The 25,884-nt window shown below is 39.8% G+C and overlaps 2 protein-coding genes and 1 non-coding gene across 4 annotated transcripts; 2 read left to right on the forward strand and 1 right to left on the reverse strand.

Moving 5' to 3' along the window:
• Nucleotides 1–1,253: 1,253 nt before the first annotated feature.
• LOC135465699 (MOG interacting and ectopic P-granules protein 1-like) lies at nucleotides 1,254–12,872 on the reverse strand. Of its 2 annotated transcripts, XM_064743012.1 has the most exons (3): nucleotides 12,762–12,872; nucleotides 8,100–8,158; nucleotides 1,254–7,319 (listed from the first exon to the last, which is right to left on the reverse strand). In XM_064743012.1, exon 3 carries the CDS (start codon nucleotides 7,266–7,268, stop codon nucleotides 3,636–3,638), a length of 3,633 nt encoding a protein of 1,210 aa, XP_064599082.1. In that variant the 5' UTR covers nucleotides 7,269–7,319; nucleotides 8,100–8,158; nucleotides 12,762–12,872; the 3' UTR covers nucleotides 1,254–3,635. The 2 variants fall into 2 exon arrangements, with proteins under 2 accessions (XP_064599082.1, XP_064599083.1); XM_064743013.1 differs by lacking the exon at nucleotides 8,100–8,158.
• Nucleotides 12,873–18,322: 5,450 nt separating this feature from the next.
• On the forward strand, nucleotides 18,323–18,409 carry Trnastop-uca (transfer RNA opal suppressor (anticodon UCA)). The gene has a single exon. It is a non-coding gene; the product is annotated as a tRNA-Sec (tRNA).
• Nucleotides 18,410–19,437: 1,028 nt separating this feature from the next.
• Nucleotides 19,438–23,132, forward strand: LOC135465967 (uncharacterized protein KIAA1143 homolog). Its single transcript, XM_064743350.1, has 3 exons — nucleotides 19,438–19,559; nucleotides 21,202–21,340; nucleotides 22,028–23,132. Exons 1-3 carry the CDS (start codon nucleotides 19,443–19,445, stop codon nucleotides 22,222–22,224), a joined length of 453 nt encoding a protein of 150 aa, XP_064599420.1. The 5' UTR covers nucleotides 19,438–19,442; the 3' UTR covers nucleotides 22,225–23,132.
• Nucleotides 23,133–25,884: the final 2,752 nt, after the last annotated feature.

Genomic DNA, 25,884 nt, shown 5'->3' on the forward strand with positions numbered 1-25,884 from the left:
AACCACGGGGTAAACCTTACTCCTTGTGTATTACTCAAATTTCTTGACAGGCTTGCTATCCTGTGCGGTTTGAATCCTGGAGATAGGTACATCTACAGCAATGACAGTAAAACCACAGCAGCAGCGACAGTGATATACATGTAGTTTGCAAATGGTCACATGTAACTGATGAAATTTGGCCTCATCAGATTACCTTAGGGTGTTACAGATGATCAACTAGGAAATACAGGCATCTGGAAAACACAAAGGCCTACCATTGGTGGAAAATTACCTGGTATGGTTGTTGCATATTTCACCAAAAGTTTGGTTTGTGAAAATGCAATTTAATGAAAACATATAGGCCTTCTACCGACAAGTCTTTCAGACACAAAATTAATCAAACTTCATAATACACTATTGGGTGGCCCTCTAAAGGCACGAATCAGTTAGAATCAAGCAAAATGTGTCACTTGAAAAATGCTTCAGGTGAAATACACCAAATAGTCAGCATGACTTGAATTTTAATGGCAGCCTCCTTGGCTCAGTTGGTTAGTGCACTAGCACAGCGTAATGACCCAGGGATCTCTCACCTATGAAGTCGCCGAGAGTCCAGCTCATGCTGGCTTTCTCTCCTGTCGTACGTGGGAAGGTCTGTCAGCAACATGCAGAAGGTAGTGGGTTTTCCCCTGGGCTCTGCCAGATCTCCACTCACCATAATGCTGGCCAGCATAGTATAAGTGAAATGTTCTTGAGTGCGGCGTAAAACATCAAGCAAATAAATAAACAAATAAATAGAATTTTAATAGCGGTCTTACACGTACCCTCAATGGCTATTAGTCCAGATTGAAGTTAATTTATATTTTTATAGTTAACCATAATTAACTGTTAATACATTTTGGAGAAATTAGGTCACAGTTGTACCAAATGTTACTGTATGTTTATTAATAATATAAAACAAACACTTTCTTCTTATCGACAGTGGTAGATGTCCTGTATTATGTCAGCTGTAACATATTATAGAACAAAGTATAAACAATATGACAATCACCACAATCACCAGTACATCTTCACATACACTTGGAACTGAACTGAAGACAACCAGAAATATTACTACAGAGGACATTACAACAAAACAACTTCAAGAACAAAGCACTGACAAGCACAAAGCCATGTTTTGTTGACATTTATGCAACTCTGCTCTGTATGCGTGTCAATACGTACACACGTGTATATATATATATATATATATATATATATATATATATAAAGCCTCAGAAACGAAGAACAAAACAAAAATCTAGTGTCCTCCGGTACTAACAAGCTCCTGGCATGGCAGTTCATAAAATCAGAAAACTTCGCCAGTGATAATGATGGATGATGCTTTACCCTAAAATTACCTAGTCATTATGTTTCCCTTTCATGAACTACAAACTCAAGAACATGAATCTTGCCTGATATTTCTTGCAATATTTAGCTACATCTAACATGTACATTTTGAATTAAATCCACAATTTGACTTAGCTGTAGTCATGGCTATTTTGATGATAAAATGCAGGACTATCCAGGAATGCTTTGAGGCTGACAATGTCTACAAAAACATACACAATCCCATAAAAAAAATTCAAATAGATCTGTAAACTAGAATACATATAGCTTATCCATTCACGCACTGTCTGACATCGGAACACAATTCACATTTATCGTGATAATAAAGTCTACAAAACTTAACTGCTAAATATTTTGGGTCATCTCTAACAGTTTTCTGACAACATCAGTAGGTAAAGGATTAGTACTTGGAGCAAATCACATAATCGGTCCAATAAAATCTTGCCAAGAGTAAAACAATCTGTATTGTAAAGGTCCCAATATGACTATAAAGCATCAAATTGGCCACTGCCAGGACATATAGGCACTTTATAGCATGGACTGGGCTGTCAATCAAGACCAGACATTCAACACTGACTCCACAGGCCTTACTAAAGCCCTCTCAATTAACTCCCAATCCATACGCACAGTCAATATTTGCACTTTTAAAGATGTCTTTACATAAATTAACTGTTGAACAAATTTACATTTTCAAAGATCACAGGATTTTATAAGATATTATACAACATTACCTCTTAAGTCAGTTATTCCAGATAAAACTGAACAAATTTCTCAGTGCCAGAAATGGTTTAACCACAATTCCAGTATTCATCACACACATGACTACTCAGAACAACACTGTTGGGTACAGACAATAAAAAGTATCCAACAATGTAAAGAGAAAGTTGGGCTTGAAGGTGTACAAAGACACTTTTACAATTTCTGGTAGCTTAATCATGATGAAAATGGGAAGGTTCCTTAATTTTCAGGTACTGACTTGCAGTCATTAAGTTAGTATCTTTCACTACATCCACACTATTGGAAAAATCAATGATACAATGTGTTGTACTAAACACAGAAAAAGCCAAGTTTCCTTTGATTTCAATATTTACACACATTTCATACACAAAGTCACTCAGTGCAACAATACTGTCCCATGTATGAAAGCAATGACAGTGATAGCACTCTACTACAAAAAGGCAGTAAAGTGATGATCACTGATTTTTCATATCCCATTCTCTATGTATCTATCTAAACATTGTTTCAGAATTTAGCCACTTTCGGTGGTCCTGTTGACCAGATCAATGTCAAACAGAAATGTACACTTTGTACATAAATACTGGAAACTGGAAGGTCATTTTGGACAGTGTGTTTTACAAAAAGCAGCATACAATCGTTTAATTTAAGAGGCAATCTCTTAATCCTGGTAACACCCACAGAGATTTTAGCAAGAGATAGAAAAAGCATAATGAACATACTGAAAATTACTACAGGTCAGTTTCACATTAATTCTGCATGCCATGGATGTCTTTTCAGACGCGTACTGTACCCTGCTCCAATTTAAAAACCAATATCAAGGAACCAGAGGAATCAATATTTGGAAACTGCCTGAAATATCAAGATGACAGAACAACTTTGACATTTAAGCTTTTTCTTCACATTAACACGATTGCCAAACATACCAAGTCAGAGAGGAAGCCAGTTTAAGCTGGACTCAGAGACAGCACTTGTGAGAGACTGAATCATTCTGCTCTGTTAAATCATCTGCATATCTCTTTCTAAATTTTGGTATGAGAATTTTTGGTTCTAAGAACTTTTAAATGACAGATGCTGCCAATGCATTTTTGAAGGAAGCATGTTCAAAATGTGAATTACGAGTACATGTATATGATTTGACACATTCAGAAAATTTGTACTTAACCACACCTTCAAAGGGGAAACAAAATACTTTTTTGCAATGGATTATCCTTAAATTCAAGAGTAATACAGGCTGTAAATCAAGTCAAAGAAGAAATTAACTTTACAAGCCCATCGTGGACCACAGTGATGCTTAGGACACATTAACAAAACTGTAACAGATGTAACACGCGCTTGATCTGACAATACTAATGCATATTAATATGGCGATAAGTGAAGAGACATCTGGATCTAAAACTGAACTTTCCCTTATAATCTGGTCAAAGTTGTTGGTCACATCAACACCTTGGACATTCAGTGAACTTATCTGGCTTGTACACAAGCATTGTCTACAGAACTTGTCTTGAAGCTTTTTAAAGCTGGGTGTTCATGGGTTACCCAGTGTCTTCAGTTTCCATTGGTATCACTACAGAGGGTTCTTGCTCAGTCAGCTTAGACACTGTCTTAACAGTATCAGTTTTGTCTGAATTGGAAGTTGTATCACTATACTTGACTTTACAGACTTCCTTGTCATCCGTAGGCGCGCCATCACTCGCCTGGATGCCACCTTGTTTTTCTGAAATTGCACTTGGTCCTTTCTCCTTGTCGATCAATGTTGGCTGGACACCATCTCCACTGTCTTTGTCACAGGGGCCAGATCTATCATCTTGTAATTTACCATCTTTGCGACTAGAGATATCATTCCCCGGTTTCAAATCACAGGGGCTAGAGTTTTTATCTACTGCTTTCACATCTTTCATACTATGGTTTTGTTTCTCCTTACTGTCTTGACATTCATTGTTACCTGGAGACGCATGTCTGTCTTCCTTGAGAACAATAACCTCCGATCCTGCTCCCAAGCGAGGACGCTTTGCACAGTCTCGAGCCATTTCATCTAAATCACTTCTACGCTTCAGTTTAACCCAGCATGTTTTAGCATGATACTTCAAAACATGAGATTTCATATTTCTGCTATGAACTCTACTCTTACAGACATGACATGCCAAAATCTGATTCAAATTGGTATTTTTATTAGAGCATGGATGTCTATTGCGCGCAGCGACATCAACAAAAATCATGCCACAGCCAACACAGCTAGCATGACAATGCTGACAATGCCTGGTGAGCAGGTCATTATTGAGGAAGGATATGTTACAGATAAGACAGGTGGTAGCACTGGCAGGCTTGAGGGCAGCAACGGGCATGACTCGTCCAACGGCCGTGCTGGGTGGCCGGCCAAGGGTAGGTCTGTGTGTAGCATTCATTTGGACAGGGTTAGGGTTAGTGTTAGGGTTTGGGGTTGTCTTCACAAGGATACCATGGCTAGAGGCCAAGTGAATCTCCAGGCTAGGTCGGTTCTGGAAGCTTCCCCCACACACTATACAGCGCTTGGCGATGAGGAAGTCCTTGAGAGAGAGGTTATGGGTGGAGCTCATGTGATTCAGCAGGTGAGTGACACGAATCCCACAGATGATACAGATATGCAGTCCCGATTGCTGCGTAGGTGGACTTTGAAATTTGTAAAAATGTTTTAAAGTCTCTTTGTGTTTCTGGAGGCCTTGGCTTGTCCAAAACCGCTCAAAACAGACATCACAGAACAGAGGTGGCTGTGCACGCTTTAGCAAGGAGGCGGACAGATCAATTTGATGGGCAAAAAAGAAATGCACTCTCAGAGCATCTTTGTCCTTCACATAGCCTTTACAAATTTCACATGAAACAAGGCCCAGGTCAGGCTGTGGCTGGCGAACTGGAGCAGTTTGACGAGGAATGTTCTTTACCTGGATCTGGGGTTGAGATGGGCCTTGTGTGGTGTTTAGCATCTGCCGGACAGTCAGGGGCGCTGTCGCAGACTGTCTAGGGGCATAGGCATACTGCTGACTTAAAGGTCTTGGTATTATCATGTGTTGTTGTGGTTGCTGTTGTATGATCATCCGTACAGGCGGCTGTGGGGTTCGCTGCCGTAAAACAGGTCGTGTCTGTGGAACAAATGATGGACCTCTGACAGGCTGGACAGGAATTCTGCCAACTGGTGGACGAATGAGAGGCTTTGACTGAATGGGGGCCTTCACTATAGGCTCTGGTGGAGGTGGTGCCGGCTTTGGTGTTTTGTAAAAGTTGTAAGCCAAACAATAATTCACGTGGGATGATGTCGGGCACAAATTCAATTTGTCATTGAAATTTTTTTCACATTTCAGTCTATGTTTGGTGAGCACACCTTTAGAATTTGTTTCAAACTGGCACAAACTACAATGCCAGAAGGCAGGCTTGGGAATGATTCTTCCACGCATTTGATGTTCTGACTCCATATGAAAGTTAAATGCAACTGGAATACGTGTAGCAAAGCTACAGTGTGAACAGTACATATTTTCTCGGCTGTCCGTGTGTGGGTACTCATGATGCAGCCACATAACGTTCTTGGACTCTGTAACAAACTTACACTTATCACACTTCATTGTGTAGTCCACTTTCACTTCCCTATTTTTCTGGGACACGCTTTCATAATTTTCTTTCAGCTTTTCCAGCTGTTTGACTTCTGACTCGCTCAATTTGTCAGCTTTAAGTTTGCGGGACTGAATGGATATCAAGTCCTTATAAACACCTTCCTTGACCAAGTCCATTCCCAGGTCACATAGAAAAGAAGCAGTGGGTCCAAGTTCCTTGGGAATTTTAGGAGCCGAGGCTGCAGCTGAAGCAGAATTTTTTGCTGCCTTCTTGCCCTTACCTCCCTTATTCTGGACAGGTTGTGACACGTATGGTTTCTGGGTAGCGTTAAAGGAGCCTCCAGGTTGCTGCTGTATAGGAGGAGCTGGGGTTACAACGGGAGCCGATGTGTTCACAGGTGAGGACTTTGCAGCTACACCTGGAATGGGGACTGGTTTTGGAGCAATAGGTTTTGGACTGGTCACTGCCACAGTTTGGACTGCAGATTTGAGGCCTCCTACTGATACAAGTGCCTCCGCCAAATTTGGCCTTGATTGAATGTCATCATTACAGATTGACACCACATTAACACTAACTTCGTGTTGGGGTCTACCTTCTGACTTTTCAGTTTTTTCACCTTTTAAGTTGCTTTTGAGGTCCTCACCCACGTCCATGGGTTCCAGCAGATCAGCAGAAACTTTGTCTTTGTCAGGCTTATCTTCAGAAGATGGGTCGAGCTTATCTGCAGGAGATGAGTCCAGCTTGTCTGCCAAGGATGGGTCAAGCTTATCTGCAGGGGATCTGTTCTGCTTATCTGTCCAGGATGGGTCAGGATCATCTGCTGAGGAAGGGTCCGGCTTATTTGGCCATGATTGATTCTCCTTATCTGCCAAGGACTCGTACTGCTTATATGCAGACGATGGGTTCTTATCAGCACAGGATAGGTTATGTATATCTGCCGAGGAGGACGGAGTTTTCTTATCTGCCGAAGATGGGTCATTCTTAACTGCTAAGGATGGGTCAGGCTTCTCGGCTGAGGGGCTCATCTGCTTATTGGCCGAGGATGGGTTAGATGAGCTCTGCTTGGTCGTGGTATTCACTTGATCCAAAGCATCTACCCCTTCCTTCAAGTTCTTTGTTTGTTCAGGTTTCTCAGGGTGTACAGAATGATTGCTGTTGCTACCCTGATGGGGTCTACTCCCTTCTCCATTGTCCTTAGAATCACCATTCTGACTTGATGTTATACCATGGTCCTTTGACGGTGTACCACTCTCATGATTTTCTGTCACAAAACCATTTATGGCTGGGACAATTTTGGCCTCCACTTCAGACTGGGGTCCATCAGAACTGTGATTCGCAGTCTCTGTAGTCACGTCATTGCTGTTTACCAAATCTACATTATTCACAGATTTGGACACGATCTTTAAAGTTTTGGCACCACCACCCTCTTTATCTCTCTCTTCTGCATGTCCATTTGGAGTGGGGGTTTGTGGATCATGGGTTAGTTGTATGGTAGAATCTTCCATAGATTTTAAGAGCTTGTGACACTCCAGAAAAGATGTGTCTGCTGCCAGCTTATCATTGGCTCTCTCCTCGGCGGTCGACATGGACTGGTGACAGTTTCCAATATCCCTCAGCACGTTTCAGATCCTGGCAGCCTGAAAATATATTGATGAAAAGTTCTTACTGACCCACTCATAAAAATATATCAGAGTTAACATATCCTGCAATAACAAAGTCTATACTGATGTATTGTACACATTGGCTCTCCGCTACATAATTCTTTGACATCGGTAGGCCACCTTCTCAGCTTTGCTGCCACTGAAACTGCCAAGAATTTTACCTTTCTGATTTGCATAACTTTTGCACAATCTCACGCAATCATTGTCAAACCCAAAATAAATAATGAGGACTGCCACACATGACAACAACTTCACCTCATTTTTCAATTTTACATACATATATAGTTGCCTGTCTTTAATACCAGCATCCAGGTTTCAAGGCAACTGGTTGAATATATGTAGTCGTTATATCATTATCCCTACTAAATGTAAAAACCAAGAAACAAAGATGGCTGAGGTGCCCTTTCTGTATTGTCCATATCGGTGAAATATGTTCCTCGTTACTCTCTCAGTGATGTTATACTACTGTCCCCCCAGAATTGAAGGCAGGCAGTCAGTCAAAAACTTCTCAGGTCTTGTTAACACCTTTCAAGGAAGTTTAGGATGTACAAATGGAGAAAAATGAAGACAGCGAATCGAAACGATTTACCTTATACAGCATAATGTTAACTTATTTAAGTGTCTAATGTACAATTCATCTTTTGGTTTGGGACAGATCCACATCCCTTCCCCTTCATCAACTGACACGCTGGGCTTGCAATTGATATAAAGGGATAAAATATTGTTTCTAGTCCATAATCTTTCAAAAATACTGACCATGGAGTACTCTTTCAGGCTGCTAGCTGTATTCATTTGTGTTTGACTTGTAACAGGATCTAAAACAAAGACAGATCACCCATTATGGCTTCTGATCAAATTCTAGACATGTCTCCTAGCAGAAGAAATAGAGAACCACCACCAGAACACCTCTCCCTCATTACAATATGCTTTTCAATACGATGCTGTCACCCAAAGTTTTCATTACATTGTTACTACATATGTGTCCACACTTTCAAACATTTCAGTAAAGAAAACATCCAGACTTTGTAAATTCTCTGCACAGAGGTTCGGTTATCATGGAGATATTCAATGAAAATCATGGTATTATGTTGATTGGCGTACAGTGGTTTCTAGTATCACTATGTTTCTACATCATATTTGTCAAACTTTATAAAACACTCTTCCCTTTATTACACTTGTCAGAGTTGTCCTCCAACACCAATTTAATGAGGTAGAGGTCTATAAAGTAATTGCATCAATACTGTTACATTATAACTGTTTTAATATCACTAATCACCTCATGCAATATGTGCATTACATGTATTTCAAACTTCTGGGATCGTTGTCACATGACAGAAAAATTATTAAGTGCGGCGTTAAACCCCAAGCACTCACTCGCTCACTCACACCTTTGGGTATACATGTAAATCAAGGGACTGGGTCAATGATACTGCAACTCCTCGAGAAAAAAAATTTTTTAAAATAAAGGACAAGGTGTCGATTTCCACTCCTTATTTATCAACATATCCAACAAACTTTGACTTTGTAGCAAGACTACCAAAATACTTGTCTTTAAGAGGCTAATGCAAATGCAAAACTTTAGCTCAATACATAGAGTACTGAATTAGTGAACATTGTAATTTATGGTAATTATATGTACACAGAGCAGGGATGATGGAACATCCCTCTTGAGTCCCTGTGCTTCACACGTATACAAAAGCTGAGCTCAATGCATTTAGAAACCACCCAGAACATTTACTTTAACATTTATTGTAAATACACCATCTCATGAATTTCGTAATTTACAGCAATTAATGTGCACTATGGATCAATGATGTGTTATTGTGCTATACCTGTATGCGAAACCTGAGCTTGATATATGCAGTGCTTTCAAAGATGCCAGCCAGACACATTTACTTAAACATTCCTCTCCCTATTATTGGACGCCAGCTCTCGAGGTATGACAAGTTCACGGGTCAAATTGTTGGATAATTGTTGGAGTGATGACCTGGACAAAACTTTGTGCAATATCATCCAATATGATTTGAAGGTGTGAAAGGTATTACCTGTAGAGTCTACATGTACTGTAAAACATCAAGGACGTGGGTGAATTACAACAATCATTTATGTGTCTGAAATTTGAAATATTTCCACGACTGAAAATTACATTTGTGATAATCTGAGCTCAATTAGAGCCAATCGCTTTTATGTTGAGCTCTTAATAATGAGTGAATGACCAAACATTTGACCCCTGAAGTTCCGACTGTACTTTGTACAGCCAAGCTAACATGGAATTAATCTGGGTAAAGTCCTTCCGCACAACAACGGCGCAAGCAAACACATGGCAGACAATATCTCCACACACAACATATTCTGCCGTCTTTATCCACCCACAACCTGTAAATCTTGGCCGTCTAGTACATATCACAATCCAGCAGACAAGATTCTGTTAGCAATGCTCTTACTCAGTGAATTGTAGTGAAAACTATGGGGACAAATTGCTTGTCATATAAACTATTATCAATTTATATTTGCCTTTTTCTCAAGCAAATATAAGTTTATTCTTCACAATAGTTAAATCCAAAACATGATTTTAATATCTGGATATTATCAGCCTGGAGTATATGTCACATATGGTTCATGCCACATGATGTGGTACATATCCTTTTTTTTAAGGGCGTTATGGCACGACTGTCAGGGCCTAATCTGGCCTCAGAAGGGCAAGGGGTGGAACCATCGGTAAAGGGCACCTCATTGCTGAATATTTCGATTCTCATACATTTAAAGGGCCTCGCGTCCTACGGTTGACATCCACCCCACATGCAAACAACACACACCTAGCCCGAAAATTCAGTCTAAGGATGGCTTGCATTTACTAATATGTGGAGAACTCTGCCATCCTGGATGACATGTGCAACTGATCATTATACTGTACCATAGCTACCCCAGGCCATCATCAAAAAGTTGTTTGTTTAATCTGAATGCTACATTGAATTATCGCAGGTCCAATTTTCGTCACGTGCTTCAGGGCATACATTTCCGATTTTAAATGCTCTTTAAAAACTTTGTTGTTTTCATAACCAAGTTCTGTCACACTGAAGTCAAATATTCTTTCCCGATTCTGGATCCAACATTAAATTTGAGTAAATTTACAAACTTTAAACCTAAACAACAGAAGTTTAAAGGCATCCACTGCTTTCGCCATTATGACGAAGGTGTGCAAATTTGCTTTCGCCACACAGAAATTATATACGTGATACAAATTGTAATTATAATAAAAATATATCAAAAAAAAATATTTGTGAGTTATGCAGGGGTCAAATAAGAGAAAAAATTATGGGTGCAAGAGTGCACCTAGATTTAATAGTTCCAAATCCTGAGAAAGACAAACTGATCAGTTAGAAACCATTACAATGTCATAGGTGATACAACAATTCTTTCATCAAATGACCAGGCATGGAAAATCAGCCCTTAATTTCTAAGGTCATCCAGTCGTCCATGACGAGCGAAAAATGCAACCAAAACCACAACATGTGTTAGTCCGTCGGGCAACCCCCCAAATCCATTGCCGCACCTTTGATTGGTAATTATCCAAAGCCTGACGAATTTAAGAGGAAGCTTATCTGCAATTTACATCACTGTATGCTGGATCTAAATGGCATGTGAGCCTACAGAATGGTGGTGGTGACACACATGTAAGCTGCCAAGCCACCTGTGCATGTGGCCAGCCGACTCCCAACAGACTGTTCACAGAGCCCATGACAGCTGTGTTTACGCGCTTCCAACAGATACTGGCTATCAACTTTTGTAGGTCTTTCAAGCCCTTCCTATGAAACCTCTAAATTAGTTTGAGATAAGAGGAAAACAATACGAAATTAATTACTCATGACTTCCGTAAAAACCTAACAAAATCAGGATGAACTGTGAACTAAAGGCATGTGGAATATATATATATATATATATATATATATATATATATATATATATATAGTTCTCAATCAAACAGCCAAGTTTGCGTTCAAACGAGGCACTATGTCTTTAATTTACAGTATTAAGATCAACGTTAAACACAAGATCATTTTGGAACTTTCATGTGTGTATTTCTACGAGCTGTCAAAGTTTCGTTCTGGTTAACGTTGGTCACATGTCACAAATAAATTCTACAATATGATCACCTTTATCAAATTTTGGCAAGTTTAAAATTCGTATTTCGGCCATAGTCTGTCAGGCATCCTTCGCAGTACAGTGAACTAACGAAGTCACTGTGAAGAAAATGTTGCACCCCGAGGAAGAGTTCGAATCTTTGTGGTATAGTCTGTCTTATATTAAATTAGCGTTACCCAGAATCAAGTTCAAGTCCAGTTCATGCCTGCTTCCTCTCTGGCTGAGTGGGAAGGTCTGTCAGCAACTTGCAGATGGTTGCCATAATGCTGGCTGCCATAGTATAAGTGAAATATTCTTGAGTATGGCATAACACAAAAATCAAACAAGCTGAATTTTTGAATCAAGCATCCCAGACTCAGGAATTCTTGGTCTGGTTGTCTGCACATGAGTAAATTTCGAGGATTTTTTGCTGTCTGTATTGGGAAATCTTGTTTGTGCACTGGGCTTAAGGGCCTAGATCAACCCTAGTGCTTTTCAGTTTAGTGTGAGAATTATTTTCAAGCCAAAATTTGTTTTGAACTATTTTTGCACCGGGCCTACTGTTTATCAGTGTTTTTGTTTTAGAAATAAACGATGTCATCATTAATAGGGCAAAAGAATAGGATGTTTTCAGGTCAAAGCTGTGGTGCCATTTTTTATTCATTCATTCATTTATCTTTGTGATGGTCTTCGAGACACTTCAGTGACTAGCAACTCATGCATAACCTGTCCTTTATTTTAATGCCTGCACCCATGTTGGAATGCCAGTTTGTAATTTGTGTTTGTTAAGAATGTTCAACTAAATGATGAATAACAGATTCCCTCCCTCAAAGTGCATGGAACATAGTTGTAACTACCAGTATAAAATTCTTAACACAACACAAACATGTCACATCAAACATGCGTGAGTTTAACAAACATGCACTATACAGCCTTTCTGATTACCCAAGAAGTGAACTGCTTACAAACATCCCTACTTCGTAATTTCCAGTGATAAGAATGGTCTCTACCCTCTTCGATTATTCATTACGACATCAGGTCAGAGCGGCAAAATGTTGAATTAAGATATTACTTTCTCACAGCCAATGCGCCATGAGCTGGATGGCCTCGGTCTGGTTGCTCCGCCATTTCCCCTCTCAACCCGACGGCCCACAAGCACTGACGAGTTGTAGCTGCTCACAAGGCTACAGATACCGCCTTTCTCAAACACAATTTTACTCACTTTAGTGAATATTCCCCGACATGCCCACAATCAAGTTATTATCCACAGCAAAGGGAATCTAAACAAAACCGTACCTGCAAGCTATTGTGATGTCTGGCCGTCGGGTGTGGATCTGTCAACCAGGAATACGGAAATTCACGACCTCCAGGCTCAGAATGCAACACAGTACAAAGAATGTGAACAAGATGGCGACGTAAAGGTCACGTGCTAACGTTTCGTGACGTCACCACGCAAGAAGGCGCATAATTTGTGAGCTTCTATCAACCAATGAAACGAGAGAATAATCCTACCTCAATGCCACGTGGTCTCCAGCTGTACAGACTTCCCAGCATTACCCGGTGCTACAAAAAGTAGGTCAAACATCCGGGTTACTCTACCGCTATTGACGTGAGTCATCATTCGAGCGGGAAAGCGTCACGTGATGGCGGCCATCATTATTTTCTATATACTAGCCATAAAAACTGTTAAATCTCGCGAAAACGTCAAATGAGGCGAGGAGTAATGTACGTTTGAACTTTTGACAGCGTCATTAAATTGAAAGACACAAAACGCAATAATGAAAACAAATTTCATCTTTTGTTTATGACTTGGCATTTTCCCGCGCTTTTATCGTGCATTACTGGATACAATTCCTTCATTCAAAATTCATTTACTGTTTACTTTAAATTTTGGTGCAGGTTTTCAATGCAACTACATGGACATACGTCCATATAGCTGGCTAGTTTTTCATCCTCTTTTGTGAAATAGGGATTTTCCTATGTAGTTGTACAATTTGTGCTTTAGGCCTCTACCGGTACCCTTAATTCAAATATTCTGCCATGAAAACTTTTTCGCGCCACGACTATTTAAGCGTGATTCTATGTGTTGTGTCGGTTTTCTTGTTCTGGTGATCAATGTTTCTGGCCTAGTAAAGTTTCTGTTGGCGCTGAATTAATCTGTTTGTGTTAACACGCATGGTGTTGCATGGTTTTTATGGAAATTGACTTAGGTTATCTATTGTTTTTATCACTTTTATTTATTTGCTCAAGAATTTTTTCTAAAGATAGGCCGGTTAGAATTATAGGCATGCAGTCAGTTTTATGAGTGGAGAAAACCGCGAAGAAAGTCAAATATACGTACCGATCTTTGGCATATTACTGACGACCATGCTGTACGTCATAATAGTGGAAAAACAAGTGATTTTCAGTGAATCTAAGGCGATAAAAACGATCAAAAGAACGCCGTTAACTGTTTTTTTGCCACCCACATTAATTGTCCGAGTATGGAAGCCGCATGGGGAATTGAGACGCGTAGGTTACAGTCCGGCCATGAGTTACTTTCTAATTGTGCACCCTTGACTATAAGGTGCCAACATTTTTTAACGGGGAAAGGACCGACGGAAATCGGAATTTCTCGCACACACAATAACTCGTCATTTTATTAGGTTTTTATATGTGTATATGTGTAACATAAACAACCCGCTTGTTGCGCCAGTCTGACTCTCATGATGAATATATTGCTCGGTGCCTAAATCTATATAACCTAACAATAGATAGCCGATATACAATTCTCAACTGCATGTATCGCAATCTGATAGAAATGGTACTCATACATATGGCCAGAAGATGTTTTGGGGAATTGCAGAATTAAGATAGTTTTCGCGGCCATTTGAAAGGTATCTTGGCATAGAATAAACTCTTCTAAATTTTACAGCGGTCATTATAGAGCCGAATACATACACAGGAGAGAATTTTCCATAAATCAACGTACACGTATTTATATTTTGCTGCTAAATCCTGTTACCGTATATGTAGGCCTATTACACATATCATTAACTCTATATATTGTATCTAATGTATCTATATATATATAGCCTCGCTTGTTATGGCCTATACGTACAGTTCTGTCACAAGGTATATCATGCATATTGTGGACATGATGAACTGTGAACTAAAGGCATGTGGAATATATATATATATATATATATATATATATATATATATATATATATATATATATATATATATATATATATATATATATATATATATATATATAGTTCTCAATCAAACAGCCAAGTTTGCGTTCAAACGAGGCACTATGTCTTTAATTTACAGTATTAAGATCAACGTTAAACACAAGATCATTTTGGAACTTTCATGTGTGTATTTCTACGAGCTGTCAAAGTTTCGTTCTGGTTAACGTTGGTCACATGTCACAAATAAATTCTACAATATGATCACCTTTATCAAATTTTGGCAAGTTTAAAATTCGTATTTCGGCCATAGTCTGTCAGGCATCCTTCGCAGTACAGTGAACTAACGAAGTCACTGTGAAGAAAATGTTGCACCCCGAGGAAGAGTTCGAATCTTTGTGGTATAGTCTGTCTTATATTAAATTAGCGTTACCCAGAATCAGAATGGACTCTTAAGCTAGGGTATTACGCAACGTGTGGTAACTATAGCGAAATCATACGTGAATCATGGCTGAGAAGACGTGCGGCCTTCAAGCTAACATTAACATGTTATATACGTATTTAATTGACTGATGCATAACTGCGCGCTGAGTAATTTTTCGTAAAGTTACACCTGTGGTGAAGTGATTTTCCACACTCTATGGTGTCTCAGGCCCAAACAAAAAGATATTTAAGAACGATTTCATGACCTGTGCAAGGCAAAGAAGAGTAAAACATAACTGAAAAAGAAGAAGCCTGACGAGTGTGTCTGCAGCTTTCACTCACAGCTGTAGTTAGTTTCGCTTCTTGGGGTGCACAATTTCTTACCCTCGGGCCGACTCCCGCCATTACCATACCATATCCTTTATAGACCATCGCGCCTACCAGTCATACCAAATATACACAAAATTAAATACCACATATATGCCATCTGATTGAAGAAATATATAATACTTACTTCATGTTATGTAGAAGGTGTGCTAGCAACCTGCGGACGGTCGTGGGTTTCCCCCGGGCTCTGCCCGGTTTCCTCCTATCATAATGCTGGCCGCCGTCATATAAGTGAAATAGTCTTTAGTACGGGGTAAAACACCAATCAAATAAATAAATAAATAAATAAATAAAGGTCTTCTAAATGTAAACATGGGTTATATAGATTATACCAAATATATGGATATAATTAGCCATGGAATTAGCCGGCTGTATACAGAAATTACCAGTCCAAGAGAATCTGTAAATAGTGACGTATATTAGACTGAATTTCATATGGAAAGCAGCGCCGAATTCTGCTGAACGTATACTGGCGTCACTATCCGATTAGCAATGAGGAACTCATACAGATCTCCTTACCGCGATCCAGTTTGCTAAGATATATATATATATATATATATATATATATATATATATATATATATATATATATACACACATATATATATATATATGGTGCCCATTTAGACTATACAGAAGCTCTGCGGCCTTACTGAAGAAAACGGTGTGTTTATACTGCCATTTGAGCCTCGTTCTGGGGGCATTTTCCAGTGTGCAATGTATCGACAAGATATCTTTTCCCGCGCAGTGACGACTCGGACATGCATATACCAATATAATGAATGATCATTATTCTCTTACAATGATACATGAGCAATATACGTACGGTAAGCCTACTGGTTTGCTCGTGAAACGTCATCGCAAAGGCAGAAATGAACAATAGATTTTACACAGCTTAAATGGTATTTGCTAGCTGTTCCCTAGCATTTATATATACGTTTTAGTGACCAGAAGAATGGCCTGAAAATCGGGGTATATATACAAGATCTGCGTTTATGATATTTCAGACAACTACCAACCGGAATTACATTACATTAGGCCTACATTGTTTGGGTCTAACGTCGCTTTTAACTTTTTCTCTGCAAAGTTTCACATATAAGTGTTTCCTGGGCGCTAGGCCAATCTGAATGGCGTATAGAAATATTTACACTACTCACTGCTTCGCCGTAACGACATGTATACTGCACGGTGCATTTAATCCATCAGATAAATAAACATATATTTGAACAGCTAGATCGAGCTAATTGGGATATACGCATGCAAACAGTTTTATTTCTTTACTCTTTTTCTAATGATTGAGTATCATGCTTGCTTCATCGAAATGGTATATGCTATTGAGCCTAAACGTCTTCGAGATGAGTAAAAAATCAACATCTGGAGAAGAAATATTTTGCGTAACGTATACATTACGTTTTAGAGCGCATAGATACGAGCGCTACATGTATGAGCCACTAGAAGTCTATTAACAGACTTCTGATGCCACCGACTGTAGTCATGCTTCAAGGTCATTCGATCTGAAATGGCCATTTTATGGTCTGCAGGAAAGTTGATCACGCCAGCTGGCCTGACCAATGAAAACCAAACAGGGTCTGGTGACCTACATTTTACCTTCCTTATATGGTCATATAAAATTATATGCGCTGATGGTCGAACAAAAGTGGAACTGGAAGGCATGAACATCTTCACGTCTTTATGAGTTATACACGCCATTATATCGCACCGAACCAGCTCGTGGTCGTGTATACAGATGTACGTCATCATGTCATGTCAAGAGAGACTGCAAATGTTCGACATGTATATAGCGTGCTGAATCCATGGTCACGACTCGCGCATGTGTACGAGCTATTGTGAACTACTGTTTTTCTGTAGCAATCGTTTTACATGCGTTTTGATGCTACCTCGCCAGCTCAGACTTAGCACAGTTTCTAAGGCCAATCCTTAACAGACTGTTGACTAGCCCTAGAATTGTGCTAGCTCACAGTATGATTGCCTACAGTGTGACCGTGTTAGCGACTCCAATAGGAGGTCGGCACGACTTCCTGCGAGTCAGACCAAGCGTGTAGAAGATGGCTGTAACGAAGACCAAATATTCAAGCACAGGCTTGAACGGAACGGCCGAATACAATTAGGAATCCATGCATAGCAGTGAACGACCTTATCGTGTAAACAGAATTCGTTAAAAAGTCATTTTTTTCCCACCCAGACCTATAGGCACGTACAGTGTACATAGTTGACTGGGATGAATTTGCCTATAACAACCTACTTAATTCGATGTATTAGCCCTGTATAGGCCTACGATCGCAGGAACCAGCTGATCTAGCTAGCACTCGCATATCAAAAGTCGCGGCCTATTAGATGAGCCATTTAATTTTTATGCTGGCTCAATCAGATTTGAAATTTTCAGTTAGAATATATTTTTTGAGCCAAAAATAAGTTATTCACAATTTGACCCAACTCTTAATTGTTATTATATACATTTAGGCAGTTTCATTGTGACTGACTGAAAATGAACAGGTCACCTCATATACTATTCCAGCAGGCAGCCGCGTCCTCCTCGAATTTTGTTTGTATTTCAAATGCCTTCGTGAAGGGGCAGACAACTCTGTGTGTATAGAATATGTACTTATCTTGTGTCGTTTAATTCAGATAACTCACATATAGCTTAAATCGTCCACAATTTGCCAGATAATAATTTGAAAAAGTAAAGAATATATATGGAAAGGAATCAATTTGCTTCTAAACACGCAAAACTGGAATAAAACAGTGGTTATCACGAAAAAATTTCAGGCATATGCAAATTAAACGAGCTTACACCTAGAACACGGCCGCTATTGCACTGTTATATATACCACTCACACAACCAATCAAATCGCCCGGATGATCCTCAGTGGTCTGGGGTGCAGGCTTCAAACCTGTAGCCGATTGACGTCGGAGTGGTTCAATTCCACCTTTCGGGCGTCGTAGGATGCTGTTTGTTGTATCCGCAAGCCAATTGTTGGACTTGGACTTTTTGTATGAACAAGCTTAAACGAAGCTGTTCTTGTAGTTGGACAATTAGGCACAGTTCTAGCTTTATCCTTATGCATATGAGTTAGCCTAAAAATGAGAAAAATATAAGGCGAATAATAAATGAGAAAAATATAAGGCGAATAAAAAATGATCGAATGAATCAGTCCGACAGCCAAATGCCTCCACTTTGACCCCTGCAATTTAGAACAGAAAAATAATGACGTTAACTCATTAAACAAAAGACAGTTGGGCATACAGCTCCGATAATTTGGTACATGCCTGTAAGAATTTATCTATTATTTTGGTAAAATGGTCTAAAGTATCGCCAGAAACTTTAAAGATTAGTCCTATATCACTCTCTGTCAGAGAGTACATTTTTGAGGCAAGTTTGTCGTAAAGCATTACTTTTGGTGCGGCGACATTTTCCCGTGCGGTAGTGTACGAAGGCTATAGTTTCCAAGTAGTGTACGAAGGCTATCGTTTCCAAGCAGACCTCAAAACACCTTCAAGTTCAATATAGAGCCTGTCAGAGAGAGGCAAAATGAGACCGATTGGCTTTTTAGTACAATTTTAGCTTATTTACGTATACCGGTATATACCTATAGCCTAGGTATTTTGGCTTATTTTTCTTGCACTGAAACTGAACATTGATGGCATCTAAGCACACTCGACTTTAAAATCATTTGCACCACCTTAATTGTAAAAAACACAGCACACTGAAGATTCACGATGCAGGATAATGGATGGGATATTCGGTGCTTGATGTGTTATATTCCTTAGCGTCAGCGATGTGTCCATTTGCCAAGAGAATAACTCAGAACAAGTTTATTTGTACAATTACCATAGGTCTATTGACCCATGCGAGAGCTGGAGAGAGCTAAATCCTGTAAAATTTAGCTGAGTGCACCAGTAGTCAGCCCTGCTTTTGTAGTATAGATGGCGCTGTGCTCGGATACCGTTGTTGTTGTTGTTTTAAAAACACATGGCAGGGAGAGGAGGTCGAGGCAAAATATCATATGTTCAGCAGAATGAGCCCGATTTTATCCGAAAATTCAAACAGAGGGTGGGTTACAAAGAAGGTCCATCAGTGGACACCAAGGTACGTTAACGTGGAGTAAACATAAATATATAGATTTTGGTAGAGGGACATACTGACCCTCATATTCCTAATATTCTGACATTTACCCTGTCGACTACTAACGAATGAATGTCAGAAATATAAAAATATGAAGGTAGTACATTTAATGTTGTTGAATTAGCAGCACTACATCTCAGTGTCATCATCGCCACGATATGGCTTAAAAATTGCCCATGTGGCGTTAAACCATAATCATTCGTTCATCGATGTTCATCATAGTAGGACGTACATTTGTGACAAAAACCTAACTTACAGTTCATTTCACTTTATATTCACAATCTGTAGCCATAAATTTGGGTTAAACTTTGTCAAATCTCCTCTTTTTCTGTGCACTGGCCTCCTGTCAAAGTTGGGAAGTCGTAGATACAAAAGTGAGGCTTTCTAGCTCTGTAGGGCTTGTGATTATGTATACTATCACAGCCCTGTCTTGATCCATAAGCTTACCTTGAACACCTCTGTACTTCGCGTGCTGGCTTCAATATACTATATGCCACCAAATAATGTATTTGCCCATACTCATAGTCGTCTCAGCTATTGAGTGTCATCTGTAGTAAATCCTCACAAGCATGAAACTGATGGAAGCTGGATAAATTCAAATTGTATTCCCCATGTTTGAATGCATTCTTTTCACAGCTCACTAGCCCAGATAGCACAGTTGGTAGAGTGTTTGCTTCGGGAGTGGTAGATCCAGGATAAATCCTGGGTGGAGTCACACCTAAGACCTTAAAAGAGTGAGTGAATGTTTTGGGTTTAACATCATACTTAACAATTGTTCCGTCATATGACGACAAAGAAATCCTTAGAATGCATGTAATGTGCCTCCTCAATGCAGGACGGATTTCCACAGCTCTTTAGTGCGACTTCTGGTATCAGTATATTGGCTCGGGCGGGGCGGCTTACTTGCCTTCGGTATGACGTCTCAGTGAGAGGGCACTGGATAAAAGAGTGGTGGAAATCTGTCCTGCAACAAGAAGGCACATTACATGCACTCTAAGGATTCCTTCGTCGTAATCTGATTCAAAAATTGTAAAAAATTGTAAAGAACGATGTTAAACCCTAAGCACTCACTCGCTCACTCACTCACTCACTCTCACAGCCCACACAAGGGAGACAACTACTGACACTACTAGCAGTGAGCATATTTTGTACATCTTGCTTAATCTTTGCTTTAATTGTGTGAGAAATTTTTTGGTGATCAGTGTTGATTACGAGTTCCCTCTACGTCATTACTGGTGTGACTGATCCTAAACAATTACCCCACCAAATGTTCAAACTAGTCTAGCAATAGACCAAAGCTAATCCGGCAGTTTAAACTTTCAAATCATCTACTTAAAATAAATCCAAGCCTATAAAAGCATACATGTAAAAAATGTAAATGACAGAATACTTCAGCTTCCTAAAATGAACAGAACACAAGCAAAGTGCTTTGTCTGTCCATCTTGTCTATACAGTCCTTCCTATTGTATCAAACTTACCTGTAGTGTCACTGAAGTATGGTTAGAGCCATTGAAATTTTCCCTAAGTTTTATTTTCTTTTCTTGTGCCTGTCTTCTGATCATTCAGTTAATAATGTAATTATTTAATCAATATGATAAATTTTCAGCGTCAAGAGCAAGATCTAAGTGATGATGATATTGTTGATGGAGAAGATGAGAAACCTGTTGTTGTTGTACTCCGGGATGGTGATCTGACAGCTGAGGAAGCTGCTCAGCTTCAGAATGGGGAAAGCATAAAAGCTGAAGGTAGGAATTTACAGTGAATGAGTGAGGGTATTATTCATTATACCTGGTGGATGAGCAGGCTACCATACCCAGCTCTATGTCTTGAGGTTTATAACTGAGTTTTCTGGCAGAGCAAGGGAGGTCATTGTAAGGTCTGCAACAACCACAAACATCAACAAACTTGACACCTGTTGTGAAAATGAAATAGATTTGCAACAGACATAAAACACTAATGAAACTAGCTAAGGAAATGAATAAACTGTATTTGTATTGACTATATGCTGTGAATGAATGCAGGGGCCTCCGTGGCTTAGTCGGTTAGCCAACATTGCAGTGGTGCCAGCAGATGTTTATCTCTGACTTTGTTGTTTTATTTTTATGATTGGTGTTTTACCCTGTACTCAAGAATATTTCACTTGTACCACAAAGGCCAGCATTAGGGTTGGAGAACAATGAACAGGGCTTAGGGGAATTCAGTTTTTGAGTTCAGATCACTGAGCTAAGAACATAGTGAGAAATTTTGTGATGCATTATGCAGTCATCTTTGAATTAGATTAATGACCTGTAACATGGATTAATGGGTAGTGTTATTGAAGGTTATAGAGCTGGTATTTACACACTATGACAAGGTGTGGGAACTGTCATATAATATAAGTCATTTATTTTTTGTTAATTTTCTTTAAAAAAATGGATTTCTTTGCTTTACAGATGATCCTCCAGCGGATGGTAAAATTTTGTTCAAGAAACCAGCGAAAAGAAGGGCTGAGAATAATAAACAAACTGAAGATAACAAAGCCTCAGATGACACACGTAAAAATGCAAAAAAGAAAAAATCTCGAAAAAAGAAGACGTCCAATTTGCTATCATTTGATGAAGAGAATGATGATGATGGACAAGAGAGTTAAAATATTTGATCAGCATCTTACTATCTTCAGAAGCTTATGTGTCAGAAACATTTCTCAGACACTCACACATTAACGTTTCACTCACTTAACATTATTCTGAAGAAACTCATTTTAATTTGTCATGCATCTGCATCATGATATTAAGGTAATAAATTTTGTCGGAAGTACATAAGTGACCATGTTATATTTTAGCTTATGTATCTGTACTCTGCCCAGTCTGACTGATCACTGACGCTGTGTTGTTGGGTAGACACTCTAGCCTTTGACATGTATCGCTTTGGTCCAGGTTAGATCACAGCTTCATAGGCAATAGCTTTGTGGGTTCTGTCTAGCCATCCCACCCATGGCAGACTTATCAGTAAGTGCTCAGTGGAGTAAAAACTTTACAGGATGTGCTCATAAATTGGACACACCCAGAGTTGTTGTGGAGTTGTGACTTCAGAGAGCTAAATGGACTGGTCTTGGCACCTTGCGAATAGGTCCTGGAAATATGGTACTAGAAATGTATTTATACTAAGCAACTGTGGGAGATAATTTGTCTGCAAGTCTGGATCAGCACTGTCTGCTTTACCAAATACAATGTTACCATGACCCAGAGGTAAGCTGTTTGTGTGATTGTATGCTCTGATCAATGTGTGTTGACATATGGAGATGGGGAAACATATAAAGAGGGTGTAAGAGACATACTGATGTATTTCTGATATTATTTATTAGCTAATCTATACATTATACTGTTAGATGTTCTGCATCGTTGACTCTGATATCATGTAACACTGTGCAATATACATGGTGTCCCAGAAGTCTGGCACCATCCTGGTTTTAGTTTTTTCTGTATTTCAGATTTTATACCGATTTTAATTTTTTTTTTTTCTTTCTTTCAGAGTTAATTATGACTAATAAACTAACAGTACTAGAATGAGTTGATTTGGTTTTCATGTTTGGAAGAGATGGGGCAACACACCGCGCGACTTCTGGGACAGCCTTTATAGTAGTATGGTGACCTTGCCAAATGTCTTTGGGGTTGAAGGTTACTTGAAACTTAACAGTTTTCGCATTTGTTATCAGTGGTCAAGTATAATCTCATAACTACATGTAAATTTCACTAATAGCTGACATGGTAAGCAAAACAAAGTTTGGGTCTATCGAGCAAAATTGTGGCAGCATGATTTTTTGTTTGATGTATGTTTTATGATCAATTTCCTTACCCAGTCATGGAGTTATGTTTTAGAAAGTCGGCTTATAGCTGCAGTTGAGTGTTAAAAAGTCAGCCTCTAAAACTGGGTTTTTGTATTAGGGAGTCATCCTTTAGCTAGAGTTGTGTGTTAAGTAGCTGGCCTCAAGCTGAAGTTGTATGTTAGGAAGATGGCCTTTAGCTGGAGTTGTGTGTTAGCAAGTCATCTTCTAAGTGGAGCAGGGCCTCTTTGACCGAGGGGGTTAAGCACACCAGCTAGCGCCAGAAATGACCGAGGAGCCTCTCACCAATGCCTTTGCCGTGAGTTCAAGGCCAACTCATGCTGGCATCCTCTCCAGCCGTACATGGGAAGGTCTCAGCAACCTGCGGATTGTCGTGGGTTTCCACCGGACTCTGCCCAGTTTCCTCCCGCCATGATGCTGGCAGTCGTTGTATAAGTGAGTAAGTGAGTGCTTGGAGTTATACATCGTACTTAAAAATTTTCAGTCATATGACGACGAAGCAGTCCTTAGAGCGCATTTAATGCGTCTTCATGTCGCAGGACGGATTTCCACCGCTCTTTTATGTAGTGCTGCTTCACTGAGACGATTTACCAAAGACAAGTAAGGCGCCCCACCCGAGCCATTATACTGGTACGGTAAACCAGTCATTGCATGCACTTCGCTGTAATGCCGAGCGCCAAGCGAAGAAGCTACTACTTCCGCTTTTAAGGTCTTAGGTGTGACCTCTCCTAGGATTGACGCAGGATCTACCGCCCCTGAACTGAATGCTGTACTAACTGAGCCATTGGGGCGGGTTCCATCGTGTAAGTACAATATTGAGTACACCAATCAAATAAATAAATCTAGCTGGAGCTGTGTGTTAAAAAGTCGTCCTAGAGTCTTGCGTTAGGGAGGCGTTCTGTAGATGGGGTCTTGTGTTAGGGAGGCGTCCTCTAGCTAGGGTCTTGTGTTAGGTAGGCGTCTTCTAGGTGGAGTTGTGTATTAGGCAGTCTGCCTGTAGAAGTCTAGCTAGACTCTGAACTCTGAGTCGTGTGTGAGAGGAGCCGGCCTCAAGCGGGTGTATAGTGACTTATTGTTGACGTCGTGTGTTTGGGAATCGGCACCCAAGCTGATAGGGCGGTGAATTGACGCAGGCCTTGTGTGTTAGAGAGTCGACCTATAGCTGTCAGAGAAGTGACTTAACTCTGGAACCTAGAGTTTGGATGTTCCTAGCTAACATGGCGGTGAGTTAACGGTTTTTGCTGTTTAGACTTCCGGTCTGAGTGTGTTGCCAGCGTGTTGCAAAAAGCTACTACCAACCGTTATAGCGCCACTACACGAGAAAAATTAAGAGTGTCGGACTAAGTATAAAAACGAACGAAGACCAATTTTACAAATTATGCATACATCCATGACCTTGAATGGCTTTTGTAAACAAAAAAGTGTATATCACTGTTTTCCTTTTAGACTATCGTCGTCATATGACTGAAAAATTGAAAAAAAAAAGTGCGACGTTAAACCCCAAGCACTCACTCACTCCTTTTAGACTATAGTTCGTTACTTTAAAAACAAAAAGGCCATCCTCTTAGGACCTTGAAATAAAGACATCAGCGTGGCACATGACACAGTTTTACCATACGCCCACTATTGCCGGATTACAACACAAACGCGTGTGATGTTATTTATTTATTTGATTGGCCCTACTCAAGAATATTTCACTTCTACCACAATGCCCAGCATTTAGGTGGAAGGAAACCGGGCAGACAAATCCACGGCCATCCGCAGTTTGCTTCAGACATTCAAACGTACGGCAGGCGAGGAAAGCAACATGAGCTGGACTTGAACTCTCGTCGACCGCATTGGTTGAAGGCTTCTAGGTCATTGCACCACGTTTGGTCTGCTAATCCCCTCGGCCCTCTAGGCCACCCGTGTGATGTTCCAAGCCTGTTTTAGTACCGTAGAACTGCTTAATCCATAGCAGCCAGTTAACCGTGCCTACACTAAACCAGGAGGATTACGTAGGTTATGCCTGACACCGAATGATGTACATAAGTAGGCGCAGTCAAATTGCCAGAGCTGCGAAATTTCTCCCTCGTTCGCCCTACAAGTCATCACTGCCTTGAACCACAGGGAGACGTGCTCCTCTAGGGGCCTTACATATATCACATTTAAGCATGAATTTGAATTTTTTGCTTATACCGGTACTAACAATTACGTACCGTTCACAACTTACAATATAGGCTTGTAGGCTATGTGGTCCTTTATCTATGTTTATTTCATAATTTATCCCAGTTTTTGTTCTGTATGCGTTTCACTTAATTTTCGTTCTGTTTTACTTCTAAGGGCGACCACGAGTTCTGCATTTCCTATAAAGTTGTAGTTTTCAATTCACTTTAATCACATGTAGTGAAGACATTTTATTTAGTAATGCATCTCATCAAACCGCTTAATCATTGCTCTTTATAATCCTCCCACGACTATACCAGG

The sequence above is a fragment of the Liolophura sinensis genome, chromosome 5 (genome assembly GCF_032854445.1).
Source record: "Liolophura sinensis isolate JHLJ2023 chromosome 5, CUHK_Ljap_v2, whole genome shotgun sequence".
Classification (NCBI taxonomy): Eukaryota; Metazoa; Mollusca; class Polyplacophora; order Chitonida; family Chitonidae; genus Liolophura; species Liolophura sinensis.

What these genes read in the sequence shown, in the direction of transcription:
- LOC135465699 (XM_064743013.1), bottom strand. Translation starts at nt 7,268, where the DNA reads ATGTCGACCGCCGAGGAGAGAGCCAATGATAAGCTGGCAGCAGACACA.
- LOC135465967 (XM_064743350.1), top strand. Translation starts at nt 19,443, where the DNA reads ATGGCAGGGAGAGGAGGTCGAGGCAAAATATCATATGTTCAGCAGAAT. An exon ending in GTCCATCAGTGGACACCAAG is followed by an intron (nt 19,560 to 21,201) that starts GTACGTTAACGT and finishes ATAAATTTTCAG; the next exon opens with CGTCAAGAGCAAGATCTAAG. An exon ending in GGAAAGCATAAAAGCTGAAG is followed by an intron (nt 21,341 to 22,027) that starts GTAGGAATTTAC and finishes TTTGCTTTACAG; the next exon opens with ATGATCCTCCAGCGGATGGT.